This window comes from Nicotiana tomentosiformis, chromosome 5 (assembly GCF_000390325.3).
Source record: "Nicotiana tomentosiformis chromosome 5, ASM39032v3, whole genome shotgun sequence".
NCBI lineage: Eukaryota > Viridiplantae > Streptophyta > Magnoliopsida > Solanales > Solanaceae > Nicotiana > Nicotiana tomentosiformis.
In genome coordinates this window covers 109,911,546-109,933,635 of record NC_090816.1, presented here as the reverse complement: position 1 = coordinate 109,933,635, position 22,090 = coordinate 109,911,546, and the positions used below count along the sequence as shown (strand labels likewise).

The window sequence follows — 22,090 nt, the reverse complement described above, 5'->3', positions numbered from 1 at the left end:
CTATTGTTCTAACTTTCTATATTTTTTCTTTAGATTTGAAATTTCTTATATTTTTACCTCATAGTAGTGCATTACAAAAAAAGATTTAGTTATTTATCAGAATACACATATGTCAACTATAAAGCATGAAACAAATTAATATAAATTTCTTTTTAAAGTTGATTGCCTCCTAATAAAGTTTGGGTTTAGGCCTCCAAGGTTCTTGAGCCGTTCTGCGAGAAAGATATATGTACTCTGACTATACGTTTTATGTATCACTTTAATCAAAGGTATTTGATCCAAAATATTTGCAATTTAAAAAATTAAGCAGACATTAATTAATTTTTTTTAAATTTCACTCTTATTATTCCAGAAAGCATATATCATTACTTATTTAGCAATGTTGCTAAACAGACAAATCTCTTATTGCAATTTATCATAGACACGTTTAAAATACTACAATCTCCTTAACAACCACCTTGTCCAATAAATTGAACTGGAACTAATTACAATAGCAAAAAGAAGTAAAAAAATTAAAGGTAAACAGCTCATTTTTTCTTGAAATAAGCAACTTAGGACTTTCCGAGGCTTTGTATTAACAAATCAACCAGTCTTAGGAGAAGGTACAGCTGGTTTCCCCGGAGGTGTTATTGTTTTTGCTCTTGTTTCAGGTACCACTGGTATTCCTTGTGCATTTCCTGCTTCTTCATTTCCCTGTTATTTAATTTGCAGAAACGTATACAAGAAAATAATAGTCTTAATTTACTACTAAAAACATCTCTTTTCCGATAAAAAAAAAAAACCGACCGAACGTGATCAATTTTAAACAATTACCGACCAAAAACCGACCGAATTGGAAGGGTTGAAAAAATACTGGCCGATAGCAAATATCGACCGAAAATCAGTCGGATCGGTCAGCTGAATTCCAAACTCGACCAAAGGAAAAAAACGGCCGGAAGCTGTCGGTATTTATTGACCGAAATCGATCGATTTTTTTAAATTATTCAATTTAAAAATACACCATCGAGAATCAAACCAAGGTTTGTATCGTGGCATGATACTATTCTACCATTAGACCATTGATGCATGTTAGTTTAATACTTTTACTTATTTTATTTATACTCCTCAGTCGCTATTTTGCACGAAAATACCCATTCAAATTTGTCGATTTTACTTAAAAAATAAATTACAGTTTACATGAGTTGGCAAAAAAAGGACCAATTTTGGTCTGTTATCTTAATATAAATTTTAATTTAATTTAAATAAAAAACCAACTGAAGTTGGTCGGTTATTGAAAAATAAATTTTTTCTAATATACATTACCGATCGAATTGGATGGAAAAATAGTTTTTCGCCTTTTGGCGCAAAAAAAAAAAGAGGCCGAATTTGGTCGGTTTCGTAAAAAAAAAATAGGAAAAATTTATTTTCAAAAGATCGACCGCCATTCCGGGATAGGCGGCTAATACTAAAATAATAAGTGAAGTAGTCATCGTCTGATGGTTTTTTCAGTCAGTATTACCGGTCAATTTTTGGATCAGTTTTTTCGGTCGGAAAAATAAGTTTTTTAATAGTGACTACTCCCTCTATTCCCTTTTACTTGTCCAATTTTTATTTTGCAGTAAAAGATTGCTTGAAAGTGTGGGTACCCTCACATATAGCTTAGACGTATTGTCCAACTATTCTGCTATTAATTGAGCTTTAACATTGGTTTCCATGAATTTACTAAAACCATAAAACTTGCTAGTAATACAAATTAAGAAAATATTTATAAGTTGATGATCCCACTGGTTGTACAGTCTCTTTATATTCTTCTGAGTTTTCTACCTGTTATTTCATTTGTATAACCATTTTGCAAATAAGAAGAAAATACTAATTTATGATTGCAAGTACTATTTAAGGTTTGTTAGAACAAAACTTTAAGATGAAAAACACACCTCAGGATTTATCATGAGTACCATTGAAATTTTTTTATTTTACGTTTATTGATCTTACAAACCAAGAGTATTGTTTTCAGAGAATCGCTATCACTTTTCCAACGTTACATATTCGAAAAGAATCACAAGTCTGATTTGGGGATCATAACCCTAAATATGCATATATTTACTATTTAGTCCACCATTAAATTAGAAATTACATTTGAATCAGAGTACTTATATTTAGTACTGTGTCTTTGGTTCATTTAACTTTAGATCTTGACCGATCATTTTTTTTTATTTTGGGCCACATATAATTATCTTTAATTCATATAGATAATAATTATTTTTTTGAGGATCTCTTGCATGTAAAATTTAGCAAGAGTCAAGAGAAATGTAATGTTAAAAATCATCGTACTTGAAAATGTAGCTGTGTAAAAAACAAAATCGCTATATAGTTGGTTCAAGGAGAACGATGAAGAGGAGGAAATTAAACTTACAGCCACACTTAGTTCTGCAGCATTTCCTGAAATATTAAATGGAATACATTAATTCAATCAGAGCAACTGAAGAATTTCAATATAAAAAACTACTGTCAAACTTTTTTACCTTTAGCAGCTTTTGCACAAGAAGTGAGGGATTTAGCTAGACCTTGAATCCTGTTCGACATATCTACAATGAACTTATCCATATTTTCTCGTTTTTTTTAATCCAAGGAACAAATTAAGCTTTATAAATCAGATGTATATATAGTTGAAATATGTATCACCTTCAATTTTATTTAATTGGGTGAGAGATAAAAAAACAATTGGCTCAAAGTGAGAGAACAATATTATGGTTTTAAATTTATTAACTTAGTTACGTTACGTGAGAGCTTGTAATTGCTATTATATTTGCCTACCTAATCAAATTTATTTATTCCTTTTCCAATTTCAATTATTATTTTTCGTGTGAACTAGGATATTGTTGTTCTAGCAATCTAAACAATTTAGACTTCTAGATTAAATAATTGGTTCGTAAGCAGCACTACTATTTTTTTTTGGGGGGGGGGGGGGGGGGGGGGGGGGGAGAAAAAGGAAATCAATAGTAATTTCAAGAAGCAACGGTAGCTAGCTAGTTTGAAACAGAAGGAAATCATATTCAGAGTTTCTTGATATAATAATAGAAATAAAATATTTAAAAAAAAATCTCTTTGATTTACTCAACTTTTTGCCAGGACTTTAATAGCTCAAAAGAATTCAGATAGGTAAAAGGCTATAAAAATGCAAATAATAAGATGCAGTTGCATGATCCTTGTCAAGAATTAATTTTATTAACCATGTTGTTAGAGATCTTCATCATCATAAGCAATTGAAGAACATTTGCCTTCATTCGATAGGACTTACCTAATTTTGCCGATGATTTTTGCTAATTATTGCATAACTTTTCGCCATTTAACTAAAGTCAGGAGGGTTAGTTACGTTGTCCTTGATACAACTTAATTGAAGGGACTACTTTCTCTTGTGCAGCATTGCATTAATGATATAGTCTGCTTGACCCTAGGTAGGTACAACTTTAAAACGTGTCACTAGAGCCTAAAGTTTATTTTTGTATATACCTAGCATGAATGCTATATACATCTACTCACCCGGCCCCCTCAGCCGCATAGAGACTCAGGATCCTTTAGACTAAGTGGCCGTTTGGACATAAGAATTGTAAAATTCCGAAAAAAGTGAAAAACGATTTCAAGTGAAAACGGTATTTGAAAGTTAGAGTTGTGTTTGAACATAAATACAATTTTGGGCTATTTTTGAATTTTTGTGAGTGATTTGAAGTAAAAATATTGAAAAACAGTCTTTTGAAGTTTTTCAAATTTTCGAAAAATTTCATCATCTTCAAGTGAAAATTGAAGATTTCATGGCCAAACGCTAATTTCGGGAAAAAACAAAATTTTGTATGGCCAAAAGGCCCATAAGTCTAAACTTAGTTGAATGTTAAGGTTTGTGCCACCGTCACTCAAGGTTGCACGTAGAGTAAGTGAAAATAGTACGGGCTAACCAGTTTTCTAACTGATAATTAAAAAATAGTTAGTGTTTGCAAAGTCATTGAAAAATAGCTATTATTTTGCTGCAACACGGAAAGTTCTAGTATAATATACTGGAGATTAGTGCACCTGTGTATGAACTTCCAGTATATTATGCTGGAACTCCAACACACGAAAAGTTCTAGCATAATATACTTGAGATTGGAGTACCTGTCTATGACCTTCGAGCTTATTATGCTGGAAGTCCAGTATATTATGCTAGAAGTTCAGTTTATTATGCTGGAATATTTTCCGGATTTTAAACAGTGTTTTCATTCAAATTTATATTTACATGAATAGTGGCTAAATTTCGCTTGCTTTTGAAATTGTAGCTATTTTTCAATTACCACTTGTAAATCTGGCTATTTTTGAATTTTTTCCCCGCAGAGTGACTCCGACACATCGGCAAAATAGCCCACTAGGCCTGCACGACTTTAAAATGCGTCACTATGGCTTAAGACTTGTTTTCTTATATATTCAATATCTCTCATATATTTTGCTGCGGGATTTGCCTGGGGCATTACAATTGGTGGTCTCTTGATGATAATTTTTTTTGTGGGATAATTTCAGAGATATTCCTCCAGGTTTTATTTGATACGGTTAAATTATGACGAGGGAAATAAATGTAATATCGCAAACAATAAGAAAGTTAATGTTACAAAACTAAACCTAGAAGGAGATTTATGAAATTATCCTTTTCCTTTTGTGTTCTCTTTTAAATATCAAAACCATAGTTTAATCCAATTTAAAGGTACCAGATTTAACTAATACATATTAAATCTAGCAGACTTTAAACATGGCAAAACCACGAGAATCATGGTGCTCAGAAAGTACATCAACTGGCATATGATAGTCGGAACATGATTTTCATGAAAATGAATGTAAATAATAAAATAAAAGCACATAAGGTAAGTTTCTTGTGTTTATGCGTTCAGATTTATTCTAATAATTTTATTAGATCATCTTGAAATGCAAAAGTTACGAAGTAGCTTTTGCAATCCACTAACAACCACAATTTTGTTAGCACTTTTTAAATATGGATGCGTTGATTAGCTTTTAGTTTCTTGTATCTTTATGTTTCTATTGAACGTGATTTTGATAAGATTTTAATGTCTACGTAGGAAGGTAATTTGAGACTGAAATCAAACTCAATCTGATGTTACTTTGTAATTTTATTCGATATATTGTCCAATTCCATGAAAAGAAACTTTTCAGTATATTATCATTCAATTATAAATTAATTAAGTTTTCGCCTGAATTAAACTAGTTGGGATCATTGATATGAATTCTCGACCAGAGCCGGCTTTTGGGTAAAGCCACTGAAGCCCAAGCTTTAGCACCCAACTTTAGGGTGAAAATAGCACGGGCTAACCAGTTTCGGACTGGTAATCGAAAAATAATCAGCATTTGCAAAGTGATTGAAAAATAATCACTATTTTGCGAAAATACGGAAAGTTCCAGTATAATTGTCACGATCCGAAATTCTCACCTTCGGGACCGTAATGGCGCCTAACATTTCACTTGCTAGGCAAGCCAACGTTAGAATAATATTAGCTATTTTTAAATAATTTTAAATTAATTAATAATAAAGAAACAAATGCGGAAATAAAGTCTGAAATAAAGTAAATAATCCATAATAATAGTGATGTCTAAATACCATCTCAGAACTGGTGTCACAAGTGCACGAGCTACTAGAATAATACAAATAAAGGTCTGAATGAAAATAAAGGTGTCTGAAAGAAATACATAGCTATGATAAAGTGGAAGGGGACTTCAGAACTGCGAACGCTATGCAGTTATACCTCAAGTCTCCTGCGAATAGCTGAATTCGAGCAAGTCTACTGTGCGCCGCTAGGATCAACTCAGGTATCTGCACAAGAAGTGCATAGTGTAGTATGAGTACAACCGACCCCATGTACTCTGTAAGTGTCGAGCCTAACCTCGACGAAATAGTGACGAGGCTAAGGCAGGTCGCTTACATTAACCTGTACGCATTAATAATAATAATAATAATAATAATAATAATAATAATAATAATAATAATAATAATAATAATAATAATAATAATAATAATAAAAGTAAGACCGGTAAATCATATCAAAAATTGAAGTCAATTCAACAGTCATAATCCCTCAATTTATTTCCGTTGCAGCGTGCAACCCGCTCCAACAAGATAAACTTAAAATTAAATCCGGTGTGGCGTGCAACCCGATCCAACAATATAATCTTTCAATTAAATTCCGTTGTGGCGTGCAACCCGCTCCAACAATATAAACTTAAAAATAAATCTGTTGCGGCATGCAACCCGCTTCAACAATATAATTAAACAACTCTTAAATGTAAAATACTCCAATAAATATCACATTTAATAAGAAATTATTAGGCAACAAAGCATACAATTATTATGATTTATTAAAAAATAAGTAATGACAAGTAGCAATTAATTATGGAAATTAAGAATGAAATAAGCATTTTAATAATTAGTATGCTAAATGTCAAGTAGCAATTAAGTCACATAAATCAAATAAGCATGTAGTAATTATAGCATGGATTCAAGGCATGATATTGAGCAAGGAATATGAAAGAAATAATTAATATAATAATTAATTCATGATTTAAAACGATTTATGATTTTTCAAGTAATTATGCAAACAATTAATTTGACGACGTATAGGCACTCGTCACCTCGCCTATACGTCATTACACATGAAATTCTCTTAACAAATAATTTAAGGGTTCTATTTCCTCAAGTCAATATTAACCACAACACTTACCTCACTTCGCAACTAATTTCAAGATTCCAATACACCCTTGCCTCGCGAATTCGTGTCTGAAAGTTTCAAATCTAATCACAAACAATTCAACATACTCAACACAAATCGTAGGAACTAATTCCATATGAAATTATAAATTTTTTGTATTAAAATCCGAAATTTATTTTAAAAATTGACAGTGGGACCCACGTATTGAATCCCAAAAAGCTCAGAAAATCCGAACACACATTCCAATACGAGTTCAACCATACGAAAATTATTGAATTTCGACATCAGATTGTCTTTCAAATCCTCAATTAAAGTCTTTAAAGATTTCTACCATTTTCAATCCAATCTTTACCCATTTGAACTCAACAATCTACCCACAACCTTATTGGTACAAGCATGTATAACTAATACTCTCACATCCAAGAATCACACTCACAATCACCCATCTTTACCCAAACTCGAAATTGAAGACTAGGGGTTAGAACCTTACCTCGTGGGTGAAGATCTTGTGATATTTCCTTGTTGGATTTCAAAGCTTGAACAAGATTTTTGATGAACAAAGCACTTGAGCTTCTTCCTCTCTCTCTATCAAAATGGGGTCGGGTTATGAAAATAGGAAAATGGACCCTCCGAACTCAAGTATGCGGGTCGCACAATGGACCGCACAATGGTTATGCGGGTCGCACAATGGACCGCAAAATCAATGCCAAAATATGGGCTGCACTGGACAGGTTTGCGATCCTTTTTGCGGTCGAACAATGGGTTTTGCGATCGCATAATGATTCTGCAGTCGCATAATGATTCTGCGGTCGCACATCTGACCGCAGAATCACATTTTTCTAGCCTTTGGTAATTTGGTCATAACTTCTTGTAGGAGTGTCCAAATGATGAACGGTTTGAAGCGTTAGAAACTAGACTCGAAGACCTTTCATTTGATAGATTGATCATTTTATCACACCTAAATATGCCTTATAAAAAAGACTAAGCGATCGTTGCAAATATAGTCCGGTTAACAAGTCGGGAGTCGAATCCCATAGGGAATTAACCTACTAATCACAGCTACTAGACTCACACCAATTCATGCAATCAATCTTCAGAAATATTAAATAACAAATTGGATGTTTACTAACCAAAGATCAAGTAATGAAAATGCAGTAATTAATAACTAACTACGAACAGGTTGCAGATAAGATTTGGAATGATCTAAGGTTCTGATTTCCCCTATTGTCGGACTCCTTTCTGCTACATTTCCTATAAATTTGCCTAATTTTCTCTACCGATCATGAGCATTCTAAGTGTCATAATTCACTCCCGAGTAACTACCACAATTTACTAGACATATTCTTCCGAACGATGCTAGCTGGCACTAAGTTACGGCTCAGTCGGATCGCACCAAGGTTTCGTTATTCCTAATCCCACTTTTAAACCCTTCGTATTAATCCCTCACATACGTTAGGAGTGATGTTGTTCAACAACTACCTAAATATGCACTCTCTTCCAAGTAATACACACTAAATAGTCATAGTCGATTGAGAGCTCTTCAACCAACCACAATATAAACTTAGTTGAACAAATAGAGAAAAAGCTACGGAAAATCTATATTAAACGTAACAGGAAAATCATCCTCCAATTGGTTCCATCAAAACCCTAGATTATAAGTTTAGCTACTCATACTCATAGTAACAATTTCCCAAGTATTTTTCATAATTAAATTACAAAATATGAAGGAATGTAGAACTCGATGATTCTTTCCCCCAAAAGTTGTTCCACGAGCTATTCTTGCCTCCCGTCGCAAAACTGCTTCAAAAATGGTGTTTGATGTCTATTTATATGTGTAAGAAAAGACCTAAACGACATAGCCCTAGTCCAAGTCCAACAAGGAAACGAAATAAGCCTTCAAAATCTGGATCAGGCTCACTATGGACCGTGCCTCGCGAGGTAAAAGGCGAGATATAACTCGCCTCAGACTGTGCGTCGTGAGACATACCGCGCGCTCAACCTCGCCCTTTCCCTCGCGTCGCCTGCTTCCACGCGAGATCAATAGCTTGCCTCGCCAGCTTCCACGCGAGCTCAATAGCTTGCTTCGCCAACTTCTTCATTTTTTCGCTGCTCAATTCTTTTTTTCTTCTTTCCAACTGTTTTCGAGCACGCTTTATACTTTAAATGTTCCTTTTGCTCTAATTTCATCTCCAATGTACCTACACATAAAATAGACTCCATTACACGCAAATAACGTAGATTTTAGCATTAAAGCACCTAAAATGTAAGGTAAATAATGTATTAAAATATGGAATTATAGCCAAACATCAATACCCCACACTTAAACGTTGCTCGTCCTCGAGAAATCAAACTACACTTATAGACATGGCCTTTTTAAGCAATTCCCTTAACTCGTCACACCAAGAATCCTTAAAATATACTAAGCACAAAGGTGTAACATCCTCACCTCAAGATTTGACTCACAAATACCATGCATTATTCACAATTCACTTACTTACTCTAACATGGAGGTCAATGACATTACCTTTTCGTCATGAATCACGTGCCCTCATACAACAAAAAAGATTAGTTCCACACACAATAGATTTTAAGACCGTAGGAACTCAAGATAGGAAGAATTCACTCGCTCTCAGAAATAACATTCATTTGCCATAAATGATGCACCATAGGCTTTTCCGTAGTGACATACTCTACTAATCAAGTTCATTCAGTCTAGGATCAAGTAGAACTTTATTTGGTTGTAATGTAGGCTGTGGGTCGGGTAGGATACGTTTAGATATGAGTGACTACACCTCCCTTAAGCATTTTAATACATATACTTCAACACTCAAGCCCATACTTATATCAAACCAAACCTCCACCTTCACATCAATGTATATTACCCCATACTTCTTTAAGCATAATTACATCACTAGCCACCACCATCAAGAATTATTTTTTTATACAATACAACTATATGTATTTTTTTTTTTCAAGTGGCTTTTATTGATATATTTTTTTCTTCTTTCTTTTCAAAACGGTGCACCTTTCTCCTTATTTCATTTGTTCCACTCAAAAGCCAACCACCACCCCACACTTTAACTTTTACATAATTCATCACAATTCAAGTGCTCATGAGAGGTGACAAGGTTCAAATATATGGTCAATTCAAACAAAGGGTAAGGCTTGTAATGTGGTTACCAAAGAAACAGGATTATAAGCTCAAAGGGGTTAACTATGTTATATGCCATTCAGGCGGGTAAACTATATATATCTGGCTCAACAAAGAAACGCCTATATCACTTTCCAAACTGAACAAGACTACTATTTTGCTTTGCAAACACATGGGGCAAGTTCTAGACATCAACTGCAATTCACAGAATATATACAAACCTCACACAGACATGGTACATAACTCACTCAGGATTGGTTTTATCACGACACTCTAGTCAAAGCAGTTAAGCAAATTTAAGAATCTACGATTTAAGGTACTTATACTAGAGTCAAACACTGAGCCTAAGCATCACTCACTATTCTCAAGGCATAACAAACTCAATAGATATCGCTGAAATTCAATTCATAGCACAGTGGTTTCTTCTCCTAAAAATTAAAACTAACTACACCCGGTTCAACTAAAAACCCTTGGAAAAGAACCGCGGTCCAAAGAAAAACCAAGGAGGGAATTACTACACTACCTACAAAGAAAATCTTTTTTTTATTTAGACTTAATTCCCTCAAGAAAATTATCTAGGAGATCCATCGTCGAGAAGAGTCCAATTTTTCTACTTAGCAAGACGACACTACACATTTTTATCATTTTTTAAAAGTCTAAGACGACACTAACTACCAAAAACTATGAATTCAAATAATAACAATATTTACAAGTTACCACCCCACCCTTATTTCATGCAATGTCCTCAATGCATACTCAAACAGACAAAACAAGAAAAATAACAAGTAGGGTGTATGAAAACTCCCTGATCAAGCCTCGTCATCGCCTTATCCTCGAAGGCTGCCCATTCCTCATCTTCTGCTTCCTCCTCATAAGCATCATCATCATCCGACTGCTCCGGATCGGCCTCAGACTGCTCAGGTGTGTTGACATCCTCATCCTCTAGGAGTTTGTAGCCATCACCAAGCCCAACCAGCTGCTGAGCATGAGCATTGAGCGGGAAACGCTTCTTCAATATGGCCCTCTCCTCTGTAGTGGCCTGTCGTCCCCCAATCCGAAGCTGCAAGTCTATCATCCCATATAAATGGGCCATAAAGCTGTCATCGCGAGCATTGCGCTCGGCACCTGTCATTGATGACATAGCAGTCTCTTCCTTAACTCGGACTCTTGTAATGTCCATTAGTCGTAGGGGCTGATCAATGATGTGATCGAAAGCTTTCTCCTCCTCCACCTCTTCTTGTCTCAAGTACTGAGTCAACATGTTTACGAAGGGCATTCGATCAATTCTCTTGCTAGTTCTCACTTGAGTCTTCTAATAGCGGATCAAGTGGCCCACATTCACCCTTTGGCCAGTCATGAGGAAATATAACATGCACGTCCTTTCACGGCTAATAAGAGTGTCATGGTTACAAGGTAGGAGTTGTGTATTAATCAATTTCAACCACACTTGAGCTTCTGCCTTCATTTTCTTCTTAGGGAATTTCCTGTGGCGATTGGTTTTCTTGTCCCTAACCCAAGCTGCCACGGAATTGACACCACAAAGAGTGTGTCTTAATTCTCGATATGTAGGATGGGTGATGAAGTTGTCCAAGGGTTCCTGGGGAACATCCGGCGCACCTAAGAAATTGCATATTGCCGATGCTAAAAAATCGATCAACCTTCCCCTAATGAGCACCGGCTGCTCAGGATCATTTGGATCAAAACCGACATAAAATTCCCGAACCAGATTGACATTGATATCCCCGGTATTTTTGAACACATAACGCAGCCGTAACTCATTAATACCTCTCCAGATTGCTTGGTACTTGGCTTGTAGGCGACGCTCATGAATAGCAGATTCTGGATGTTATGTCTCGGCCTACAACATTTGTACCAGTTCTTAACATGTGGAGGTATGCTCTTGAGTCCAAACGCCCTTTATCCTTGAGGTTGTGGGCGAGTGGCTGCTATAGCTTCCACTGCTTGCAGTCCTTCAACTTGACATGAAGTGGCTTCCCCCCCCCCCCTTTATCTCTTCTTCGGTGGAGGTGCGGAAAGAGCCTTAGCCTTAGACGGAGCAGTGGATGTGGCCTTGCCTTTACTGGTGTCCTTCCTTGGAGGCATGTGAGTACTTAAACAAGTGATCATTAATCAGTTTAGGACACATTGCAAAATTCAAAACATGGTCTTGCGACCCCACACTTAAGAGTTCATCAAATAATGTTCAACAATTTTTTGAGGTTACTCAGACTTCATCTCATCTCCTTCTCTTAGCATGAGAATCAAGCAATGACACAAGGATGTTTCCTCTAATTTCGAAGCATCAGTCTACCAGTGATTCACCCCGCACTTAAAAGTTTAAAGTGGTGCACGACTACATAGCACTAATCTTACAATCCCGGAGACTTGGGCTCCAATGGGGACAAAGAATGCCTTTGAGGTATTATGACTAACACTTAGCACGCACTAGTGCCATGAGAGTGCTTGTAGGGATGAGGGATTGCCTCACCCTCCCAACTCGTCTTCGGAATTCCGTGTTACCACTTGTTGACACAAAAACAACACCATTCCTATGGGGTTCATGGGGCTGGAACATACAAACACATTGATATAATGAAGAACAACCCCATAAGTTTTTTTATCCAGTGACATGCATTCACCCAATTCAAAATTGTCAAAGAATGGAGGTAGAAACCATACCTTAGATGTTTGAGAGGAGGGATTGCCCTTGAATTTACGTTGCAAGTGAAGGAAGGAGTAGAGAAATGCTTGTCTTCAAAAGGGTTTGTGAGGGAGGGGGTGATAGTGTGTTCTTGGCGTGGGTGTGTGAGGCATGAGTGTGTTTGAGGTGTTTAATTTAGGTCTTAAGGGAGGGGATTAAAAGAAACAAAACAAAAGAATTTAAATGACGATTTAATACTATACAAACCTGGCGACGCAAGGCTACGGTCGCGCTTTACCCCGTGCGAAGCGAGCTCCAACACGAGTTGTGGGGTGCGCGGTGCGAGACAGTACGCGAGTTACACCTCATTGTACCCCATGCGAGGCGAGCTCCCATACAAGAACTCGAACTGGCGATGCGAGGCTTTCCGCCTGGACAAGCTCACTGGGGACTAGGCGACACGAGGTTCATTGCATGACTTGCCGAAATTGCATGCAAACATGTTAGTTCGTATAAACGAAAAGAAAAAATTCTAACTACACTAAAAATCAACTACTAATTGGGTTTCCTCCCAACGAGCGTCTTAGTTAACGTCACAGTATGATGAATACAACATTACAATGGGTTGCCTCCCATAAAGAGCATGATTTAACGTCACGGCATGACACAGGCAATCGACTTAAGGCTCGCTCAATATTTTTGGCTCTAGAAAATGAGTCACCGATACTACTTTCGTCTCATCCATGCCCAAATAATGTTTCAACTTGTGACCATTGACTCTAAACTTGCGAGAGCCATCTTCTTATGCAATCTCTACGGCTCCGGTGGGATGAATCTCTAGCACACGAAATGGTCCTGACCATCTTGACTTCAATTTGCCCGGAAACAACCTCAATCTCGAATTGAATAATAATACCACGTCTCCCGGCTTAAAATTTCGCTCAAGAATGTGTTTAGTCATGCACCAGTTTTATTTTTTCCTTATATAACTTTGTACTCTCAAAAGGATGGTAACGGAACTCGTCAAGTTCATGCAGCTCTGTGACTCTACTAGTTCCAGCGGCCTCCAAGTCCAGATTTAATTGTCGTAACGCCCAGAAGGCTTTATGCTCTAACTCCACCAGTAAGTGACATGCCTTTCCAAATACCAAATTGTACGGTGACATACCAATATGAGTTTTGAATGCAGTGCGGTAAGCCCATAGCACATCATCCAATTTTCTCGCCCAATTAGTCCGAGTAGCATTTACAGTTTTTGTCAAAACACTCTTGATTTCTCTATTTGACACCTCGACTTGCCCACTTGTTTGTGGGTGATACGGAGTAGCAACTTTATGGCGAACACCATATTTCTCCAACAACTTTGCAAAGGCTCGGTTGCAGAAGTGGGTACCCCCATCACTGATGATAGCTCTTGGCGTGCCAAATCTGGTGAAGATATGTTTTCTCAGGAAACCAATAACTATCTTCGCATCATTTGTTGGAAGTACCACGGATTCTACCCATTTGGAGACATAGTCCACCGCTACAAGTATGTACTTGTTATTATATGAGGTGACAAATGGTCCCATAAAGTCGATTCCCCATACATAGAATACTTCCACCTCTTGAACTGGGTTCATGGGCATCTCATGTTGACGGGAAATATTCCCCGTCCGTTGGCACTCATCACAACTTGTCACCCAGAAGTGTGCATCTTTAAACAACGTCAGCCAAAATAAATCTGACTCCAACACTTTAGCCGTTGTCCTTACAACTCCAAAATATCCTTCATACGGTGAAGCACGACATGCCTGCAAAACAGAAGATTGATCTATCTCGGGAATGCATCTACGGATCATGTTATCAAGACAAATCTTAAACAAATATGGTTTATCCCAGAAATACATGCGACAATCACGAAAAAACATTTTCTTTTGCACAGAAGACAAGTCATAGGGAACAATACCGCTTGCCAGGTAATTTGCAATATCTGCATACCATGGTGTAGCCTCGAGGCTCGTTGCTAAAATTTGTTCATCTGGTAAAGTCTGCATGATCTTCTCCACCCCAACCTTCTTTTCCGCTCCTTCAAGCCTAGACAAATGATCAGCAACTTGATTTTCTGTTCCCTTTCGGTTATGGATTTCTAAGTCGAACTCTTGTAGCAGTAGCACCCATCGAATTAGGCACGACTTTGACTCCTTTTTCTCAATTAGATACCTGAGGGCAGCATGGTCAGTGTAAATAATTACCTTTGAGCCTATCAGGTATGACCTGAATTTATTAAATGCGAACACCACAACTAGCATCTCTTTCTCTGTCACTATGTAATTCAGTTAGGTGCTGCTCAACTATCACGCCCCAAACTAGGGGAGGCACGACTGGCACTCGATACTGTATTCGATCGAGTTAGCCACTAAACATACTAGCTAACTAGACTGGGGATCCAACAGATCGGGCAGCACAACATCTGAAATACTAAGCCTGGACTGTAAGGTTATGACATGAATAACAATAAGCCATATAAACATATGTAGACAAGCCAAAATAATAAAATACTAGCTGGACGACGAGGCCGCGACTGAAGACATACATGCCTACACACCTATATATACATGCCAAGCCTATGGGCTGGAGACTTAAAGCAGCAAACAGAAACCCAGAATATTGTGCCCACAATAGCCTCTAAGAGTGTCATAAGCATTGTCGGGATAAGGCCCCAACTATACCCAAACTGTACAACAAAAGTAACCATCCTATGAAAGCTCCAGGAAGAGGTGGAGCTTACCAACTCACAGCTGAACCCCGAAATCCTAGCGGAGGGGTCGATCAGAGTCCCTACCTGGACCTGCACGCACGAAACAAAAATGCAGTGTCCCCAGGCAACGGGACATCAGTACGAATAAAAATGTACTGGTATGTAAGGCAGAAAGTAGAATCATACATAGCTGATGTAAAAAGGTAATAAAGATACCACCTGACACTGAAACTCTGATAGCCTCCATGGCCGACATCCGACCTCATAGTAATACAATATGCATGGTATGCTTGTGTAATCGTATGTCGTGAATACATATATATTGATGCAAATGCATGACATACCCAACCAAATGCTAGCAATGGAGGTCTCTCCCGGTAGCTAACCGGTATCATATTGCCAACCTGTGGCCATCTGTACAATATATATAGTATTTCGGGCAAATAGGCCCCTTACCTCCGATTATAGCTCGAAGTCCATGCATAATATGTCATGTATGATATGAACTTTGAATGCACATAATAGGCCATAACAAGAACTTAGCCAACCTTGGCTCATTGGTACTCTTATTCTCATAATCTCATAATCACCTTCATATCGCATACAAATGTCTCGTGGAGCCTCATATCTTTTTTTATAAGTTTGAAAACTTAACTCGACTTTTAGAAAGATAACTTAACTCTGAATATGTTCATAAAAAGCTTAAGGTGATTCACTTAGTCCTTATACCTGATTTCTTGATAATTAGTAAAAGAAAGTATTTAAAAAAAATCAAATGTTTTAGTAGTTTAAACATAAAAATTATATTTGAGAATTTTGAAATCGACGTGTCACTTTAGAGATTTTAAAATACACTTTAACAAGGAAGAAGGACTGATCGCAAATACTAAATGCATTTATTTTTAAGTCACACAACCCAAAGACGAATAAGAATTTATATATATGGACATATATTTAAGAAAGCCGACAAAATGACATATATAGATGTCGAATACCCTTTTTAACCGAACAAGTGGAATATCAACCTAATAGCATCATGAAAATACTTTAGCTACGATACCAATGCCTTTCACAGAAGGTCTTTCTAGCAACAGAATAGTAAAATATCACATTTGGCGTCTTAGGAATTTCCCAAAATTCGTGCTAAAAGGAAGGACGAAGCTTAGCCTTAACATACCTCTCCAACGAACGTCTGAATGCCTATAGTTCCTTCACGAAAGTTGTTCCTTACGTCCTAAGCTTCGAAACCACTATATATATGTAGCTTATACGCACCTAATACAGTTCATAAATGAGTTTAAATCAGCAAATATATATATATATGCAGCTTATACGCACCTATAAACAGTTCATAAATGAGTTTAAATCGACAAATTTGCCATATGATCCTAACTTGATGAAACGCCTGTAGAACTTTGTAAAAACGATCATAAAAGAGTCCCAAGATGATTACCTTGGCAAACCAAGTATAAATCCTGAAGAACCAGCAAGAACAACAATTTCCTATCTTCCAAAAATAGCTCCAAACACAGCTAATAGAAGGGGAAAACGATTGCAAAGCGTAGAGATTGCGCTTCTAGGCACGGGGGCAAACTTTAACGATAGAAATCGTTAAAAACGCACCTTAATCACTCAAGAACACCATGAAACCCTCTCTTAAGCTTTCTCACTGTTTTGGAACGAAGATGAAATGTTTTGGGGTCTTAAAAGTCGGATTTTCCGACTTATACCACTTGTTTGACCCGACCCGGTTCGCGACCCGATTTCAGCCCGGATAGTCCGCGGTAAAACAGTCATAACGTTTTACTCCAATGTCGGTTTGATGTGAGATTTCTTTGGTTGCAAACTAGACTTGTAGACCTTCGATTTGGTAGGTTGTGGGTCCCATAACTCTTTATATATTAGGAGAAATGATCTGATACATTTGACCCAAAGTTTAGAAAATTTATTAGAGAAATTTACGAAAACTTTTGCCGACCTTTATTTCGCAATTTGCTTGACTCCAAAACTTAACATGTGACCAGTGTGATATTATAATACCTCATAACACATTATTTTTAGCATATTATACACTCTTAGTCTTATCCCACAGGTGCAAGTTAACTTAAACCTTCAGAACGCGCGGGGTGCTACCCGAGCCATTTCTTTAACCATGAACCTTTGTCTAAGGGATTCCTTTGACTTAAAGCTTTAGTTTAGTTCCTTGATATTACCACATATTTCCAATCTTATTCTCCCAATGTGCTATACCCAATCATATATACCTAATATAACCACGCCACGTTACGTATATTACGTATAAAACCTGGGGTCTCACATCAACGTTCTACTTGCATAGTAGATTGGATGCATGACTTTATCTTTTCGTTGCCCAAAAACTTCTCCCACAGCATAGTTGCTTATATCGCACATCAGCTCAAAACCCAGTCGGGGGCTACTATGATTGGTGCAGTCACCAATTTCTTCTTCAACTCCTCAAACGCTACCCTGCAGTCATCAGAAAACAAAAAAAAGTGATCTTTTTCAAGCAGTTTACACAAGGGGTTAGCAAATTTGGAGAAACCTTTTATAAACCGTCTGTAGAAACCGGCGTGGCCAAGGAAACTTTTTATTGCTTTAACGGAAGTGGGTGGTGGTAAATTTTCTATCACTTCAACCTTTGCACGATCCACCTCAATGCCCTTACTTGACACTAGGTTCCCCAAGACTATACCTTCATGTACCATGAAATGGCACTTTTCACAGTTGAGCACCAGATTAGTCTCCACACATCTCTTCAGCACTCTTTTCATATTCTTAAGGCAGTCATAGAACGAGTCTCCCACCACTGAGAAATCATCCATGAAGAATTTCATTATGTCTTCTACCATATCTATGAAAATGGCCATCATGCACTTTTGAAATGTCGCGGGTGCATTGCATAGGCCGTACGACATTCTCCCGAAAGCGTAGATGCCATATGGACAGGTGAATGATGTTTTTTCTCTATCTTCCGGGGCAATAGAGATCTGATTATACCCTGAGTATCCATACAGAAAGCAGAAGTGGGACCTCCCAGCCAATCTATCTAACATCTGATTAATGAACGGCATGGGATAATGGTCTTTTCGGGTGGCCTTGTTCAATCTTCTGTAGTCCATACAAATTCGCCATCCCGTGACTGTTCTTGTTGAGATCAGCTCATTGGTCACGTTTTGCACGACAATCATTCCACATTTCTTTGGCACATATTGAACTGGGCTAATCCAGTTTCTGTCCGATATGGGGAAAATGATTCCCGTATCTAACCACTTTATCACCTCCTTTTTCACAACTTCTTTCATGTTGGGATTCAACTTTCTTTAATGTTCTCTGGAAGGTTTGTGGCCATCTTCCAGTAAAATCTTATGCATACAGAAGACCGGGCTGATACCCTTAATGTATGTAATGGTCCAACCAATTGCAGTTTTGTATTCTATTAATACCTGCAAAAGTTGTTTTGCCTGCACATCTAACAAACCAGATGACATAATAACAGGTAAAGTTGAGTTAGGTCCTAAGAAATAATACCTGAGGTGAGGTGGTAGCGGTTTCGGTTCCAACTGTGGTGGCTCTTCGATCGATGGCTTAGCTGGAGGAGTGTTTCTTTCTTCTAAGTGCAAAGACTCAAATCTGAGCTCTCTTTTCTAGAACCCTTGGCCACTCCGCCAAGTCCTATCCATTTACTTCTTCTAAGTTCATGAGACAGACTGCTAGAGGGTCTTTAGCGTTCAGAGTCTCATCTTCCTCCTCCAAAATTACATCCACATCTTCTATCAGATAGCAGTTAGCAAATTCACTTGGTCGCCGCATAGACTTCTGCACATTGAATGTTATCTCTTCATCGTTCAGACTCATTTTTAGCTCTCCAATTTCACAATCAATTAGAGCTCTCTCAGTGGCAAATAATGGTCTTTCCAAAATTATAGGAATCTCTTCGTCAACCCGGCAGTCCAAAATGACAAAATCTACAGGAAACACAAACTTTTCAACCTGCACTAGTACATCATCAAGGATACCTGATGGCCTCTTCAATGTCCGCTCGGCTAGCTGTAGTAACATGGATGTGGGCCTTGCTCTTCCAATACCTAACCTTTTGTAGATAGCAAAGGGCATCAAGTTTATGTTTGCCCCTAAATCACACAATGCTTTAGCAAAAGCATAACTGCCTATTGTGCATGGGATTATGAAACTCCCTGGGTCTGACAACTTCTCAGTTATGGGTCTCGTCACGACATCACTACAGGTCTGGGTTAGTGTAACAGTGGCCAAGTCTTGGAAGTCGAACTTGCGAGACATCAAATCATTCATCATTTTGGCATACCCAGACATCTCCCTCAAGGCGTCAATCAGTGGAATGTTCACCTGGATTTGTTTCAACATCTCCATGAATTTCATATACTGCTCATCCTTCTGATATTTGGCCAATCTCTATGGGAATGGTACTGGAGGTCTTTTCCTTCCTGTGATTTGAGTTTTATCCTGCTCGGGCACTGCTTCTACAGTCGTTTCTTGTACTACCTCAGTTTCCTTCGCAACCTCTTTTTCCTTGCTTGTGCTCTCTTGTGCATGTTGTATTGTTACCTCAGTTAACCCTGTTAAATCATCTACCTCAATGAGTACTGGAATAAGTGTTTCAGTTGGTCGGCTTTCGCGAGCAATTTCTTGTTCTAGATCTAGGTCTCTACCATTTCTTAAACTCACTATCATCAACTGCTTCGGGCCCTACTCTTTTGGATTGACATGGGTGTCCGCAGGTAACGTCCCTTGGGGACTATTATTCAAAGCCATTGATATCTGCCCTAGTTGAATCTCAATGCATTTGATAGCTGAGTCGTGCGATATTAACTTTTCATGCATCTGGTGTGCCTTTTCTTGCATCTGGTGGACCTTTTCTTCCATTTTCCCGCTCAGTATTCCTTTAATTTCAAATAACTCATCATTTTGTCGCACTATCTGTTGTTGTTGAGGCTGTTGATAAGCTGGCTGCTGATTTTGTTGATTGTATCCCTGTTGCCTTTGGTAAGGCACAACTTGACCCTGTGGTCACATAGCTCCAGGATTGCTACTATTATTGAACTGCTGCTGTGCTAATCTATATTTTTTATTATGTTGATCCCAATTCTGACCACCTTACCTTTGTCCTCCATAGTTGGCCACATAGTTCATATTTTCCCGATAGTTCTGGTTGTCACTTTCCGCACTCCACGAGCATACATATGGTTAGTTAATGCACGGTGTACATAAGCCCCCATTAGTCTCGTCAACTATGTTTACCTGCTGCTTCTGGCCTAATTCATCGATCATTTTGGTAAGGATACTCATCTGCGTCATCAGAGTGGCCATATTCTCGGCTATGGAGTTATTTGGGTCCAAATCCACTGAGTGAATGACAGGATTGATCGTAGAGTCTCTTGTCATCCATCCTAAGTTTTGAGCCATTTTATCAAGTAAGATCTTGCATTCTCTGAATGATTTGCTCAAAAATGTTCCACCTGCTGAAGCATCAACATTGGCCTTCATGTTGTCTGCCAATCCCATGTAGAACCTCTGCCCCAACATATGATATGGAATGCCATGATGTGGGCACTTAACCATCATACCTTTGAACCTCTCCCACATTTCTTGTAGTGTTTCTGTTGGTCTCTGCCTGAAGCTCAATATCTCATCAACTTGTTTGACAGTCTTATTGGGTGGGTAGAACTTGTTCAAAAATTGCTTGACTAATTCCTCCCAAGTAGTGATGGAATTTATGGGGAGTGAATTTAGCCAAGTCTGAGCCTCTCCCGTCACCGAGAATGGAAACAACAATAGCTTTATTGCTTCCAGTGTCATATTTGGTTGCCTTTGCGTGACACACATTGACATAAAAATTTTCAGATGCTGTTGAGGATCTTCAATGTAAGACCGTGAGAACAGTCCCTTGTACTGCAACAAATGTAGCATGTTGTTTGTGATTTGAAATGATTCCGCTTGTATCTCAGGGACTGCAAATTGCGTTTGCCAGATTTTCGGCGGTGGGTTGTGCCCAATCATACAATGCTGCTTCTGGCACAAGAGGCGCCACACCCTGATTGTTCGGGGCATTCGTATTATTTCTGTTGTTTGGATTTTCTATTATGCCATCCATGTCTGGTTCGATTCGTTCTGTTGAGCTCTGTTGTTGTTTGTCCTTCTTGTTTGCATAATTCAGTGCCTTGAAAACTTTCTCAGGATCTGATAATGCTTCGAACAATTCACCAGTTCTAGAGGAGTTTCTAGGCATGCACTTGTAACACCCAAGACTACAAACGTTAGAATTTCAATGTATTTAGTTTAAAATGAAGGAAATTGGCTACACTAAGAATTCTAGCACTTCTTTTAGCTGCAATTAATAACACCATTAATTCCCCGGCAACGGCGCCAAAATTTGATCACGCCCAACTATGCCTTATAAAAAGGACTAAGCGGTCGTTGCAAATATAGTCCCGTTAATAAGTCCGGACTCGAATCCCACAGAGAATTAACCTACTAATCACAGCTACTAGACTCGCACCAATTCACGCAATCAATCTTCAGAAATATTAAATAAGAAATTGGATATTTACTAACTAAAGATCAAGTAATGAAAATGCAGTAATTAATAACTAACTATGAACAGGTTGCAGACAAGATTTGGAATGATCTAAGATTCTGATTTCCCCTATTGTCGGACTCCTTTCCGCTACGTTTCCTATAAATTTGCCTAAGTTTTCTCTACCGATTATGAGTACTCTGAGTTTCGTAATTCTTTCCCGAGTAACTACCACAATTTACTGGACATATTCTTCTGATCTACGCTAGTT

The 22,090-nt window shown here is 37.8% G+C and overlaps 1 protein-coding gene and 1 non-coding gene across 2 annotated transcripts; one reads left to right on the top strand and one right to left on the bottom strand.

Annotated features, from left to right (window-relative positions):
• Window positions 1–18,941: 18,941 nt before the first annotated feature.
• Window positions 18,942–19,976, bottom strand: LOC138892987 (uncharacterized). Its single transcript, XM_070176748.1, has 2 exons — window positions 19,713–19,976; window positions 18,942–19,631 (listed from the first exon to the last, which is right to left on the bottom strand). The coding sequence occupies exons 1-2, from the start codon at window positions 19,974–19,976 to the stop codon at window positions 18,942–18,944; spliced, it is 954 nt and encodes a 317-aa protein (XP_070032849.1).
• An 862-nt stretch (window positions 19,977–20,838) lies between these two features.
• On the top strand, window positions 20,839–20,945 carry LOC117273987 (small nucleolar RNA R71). The gene has a single exon (XR_004504033.1). It is a non-coding gene; the product is annotated as a small nucleolar RNA R71 (small nucleolar RNA).
• Window positions 20,946–22,090: the final 1,145 nt, after the last annotated feature.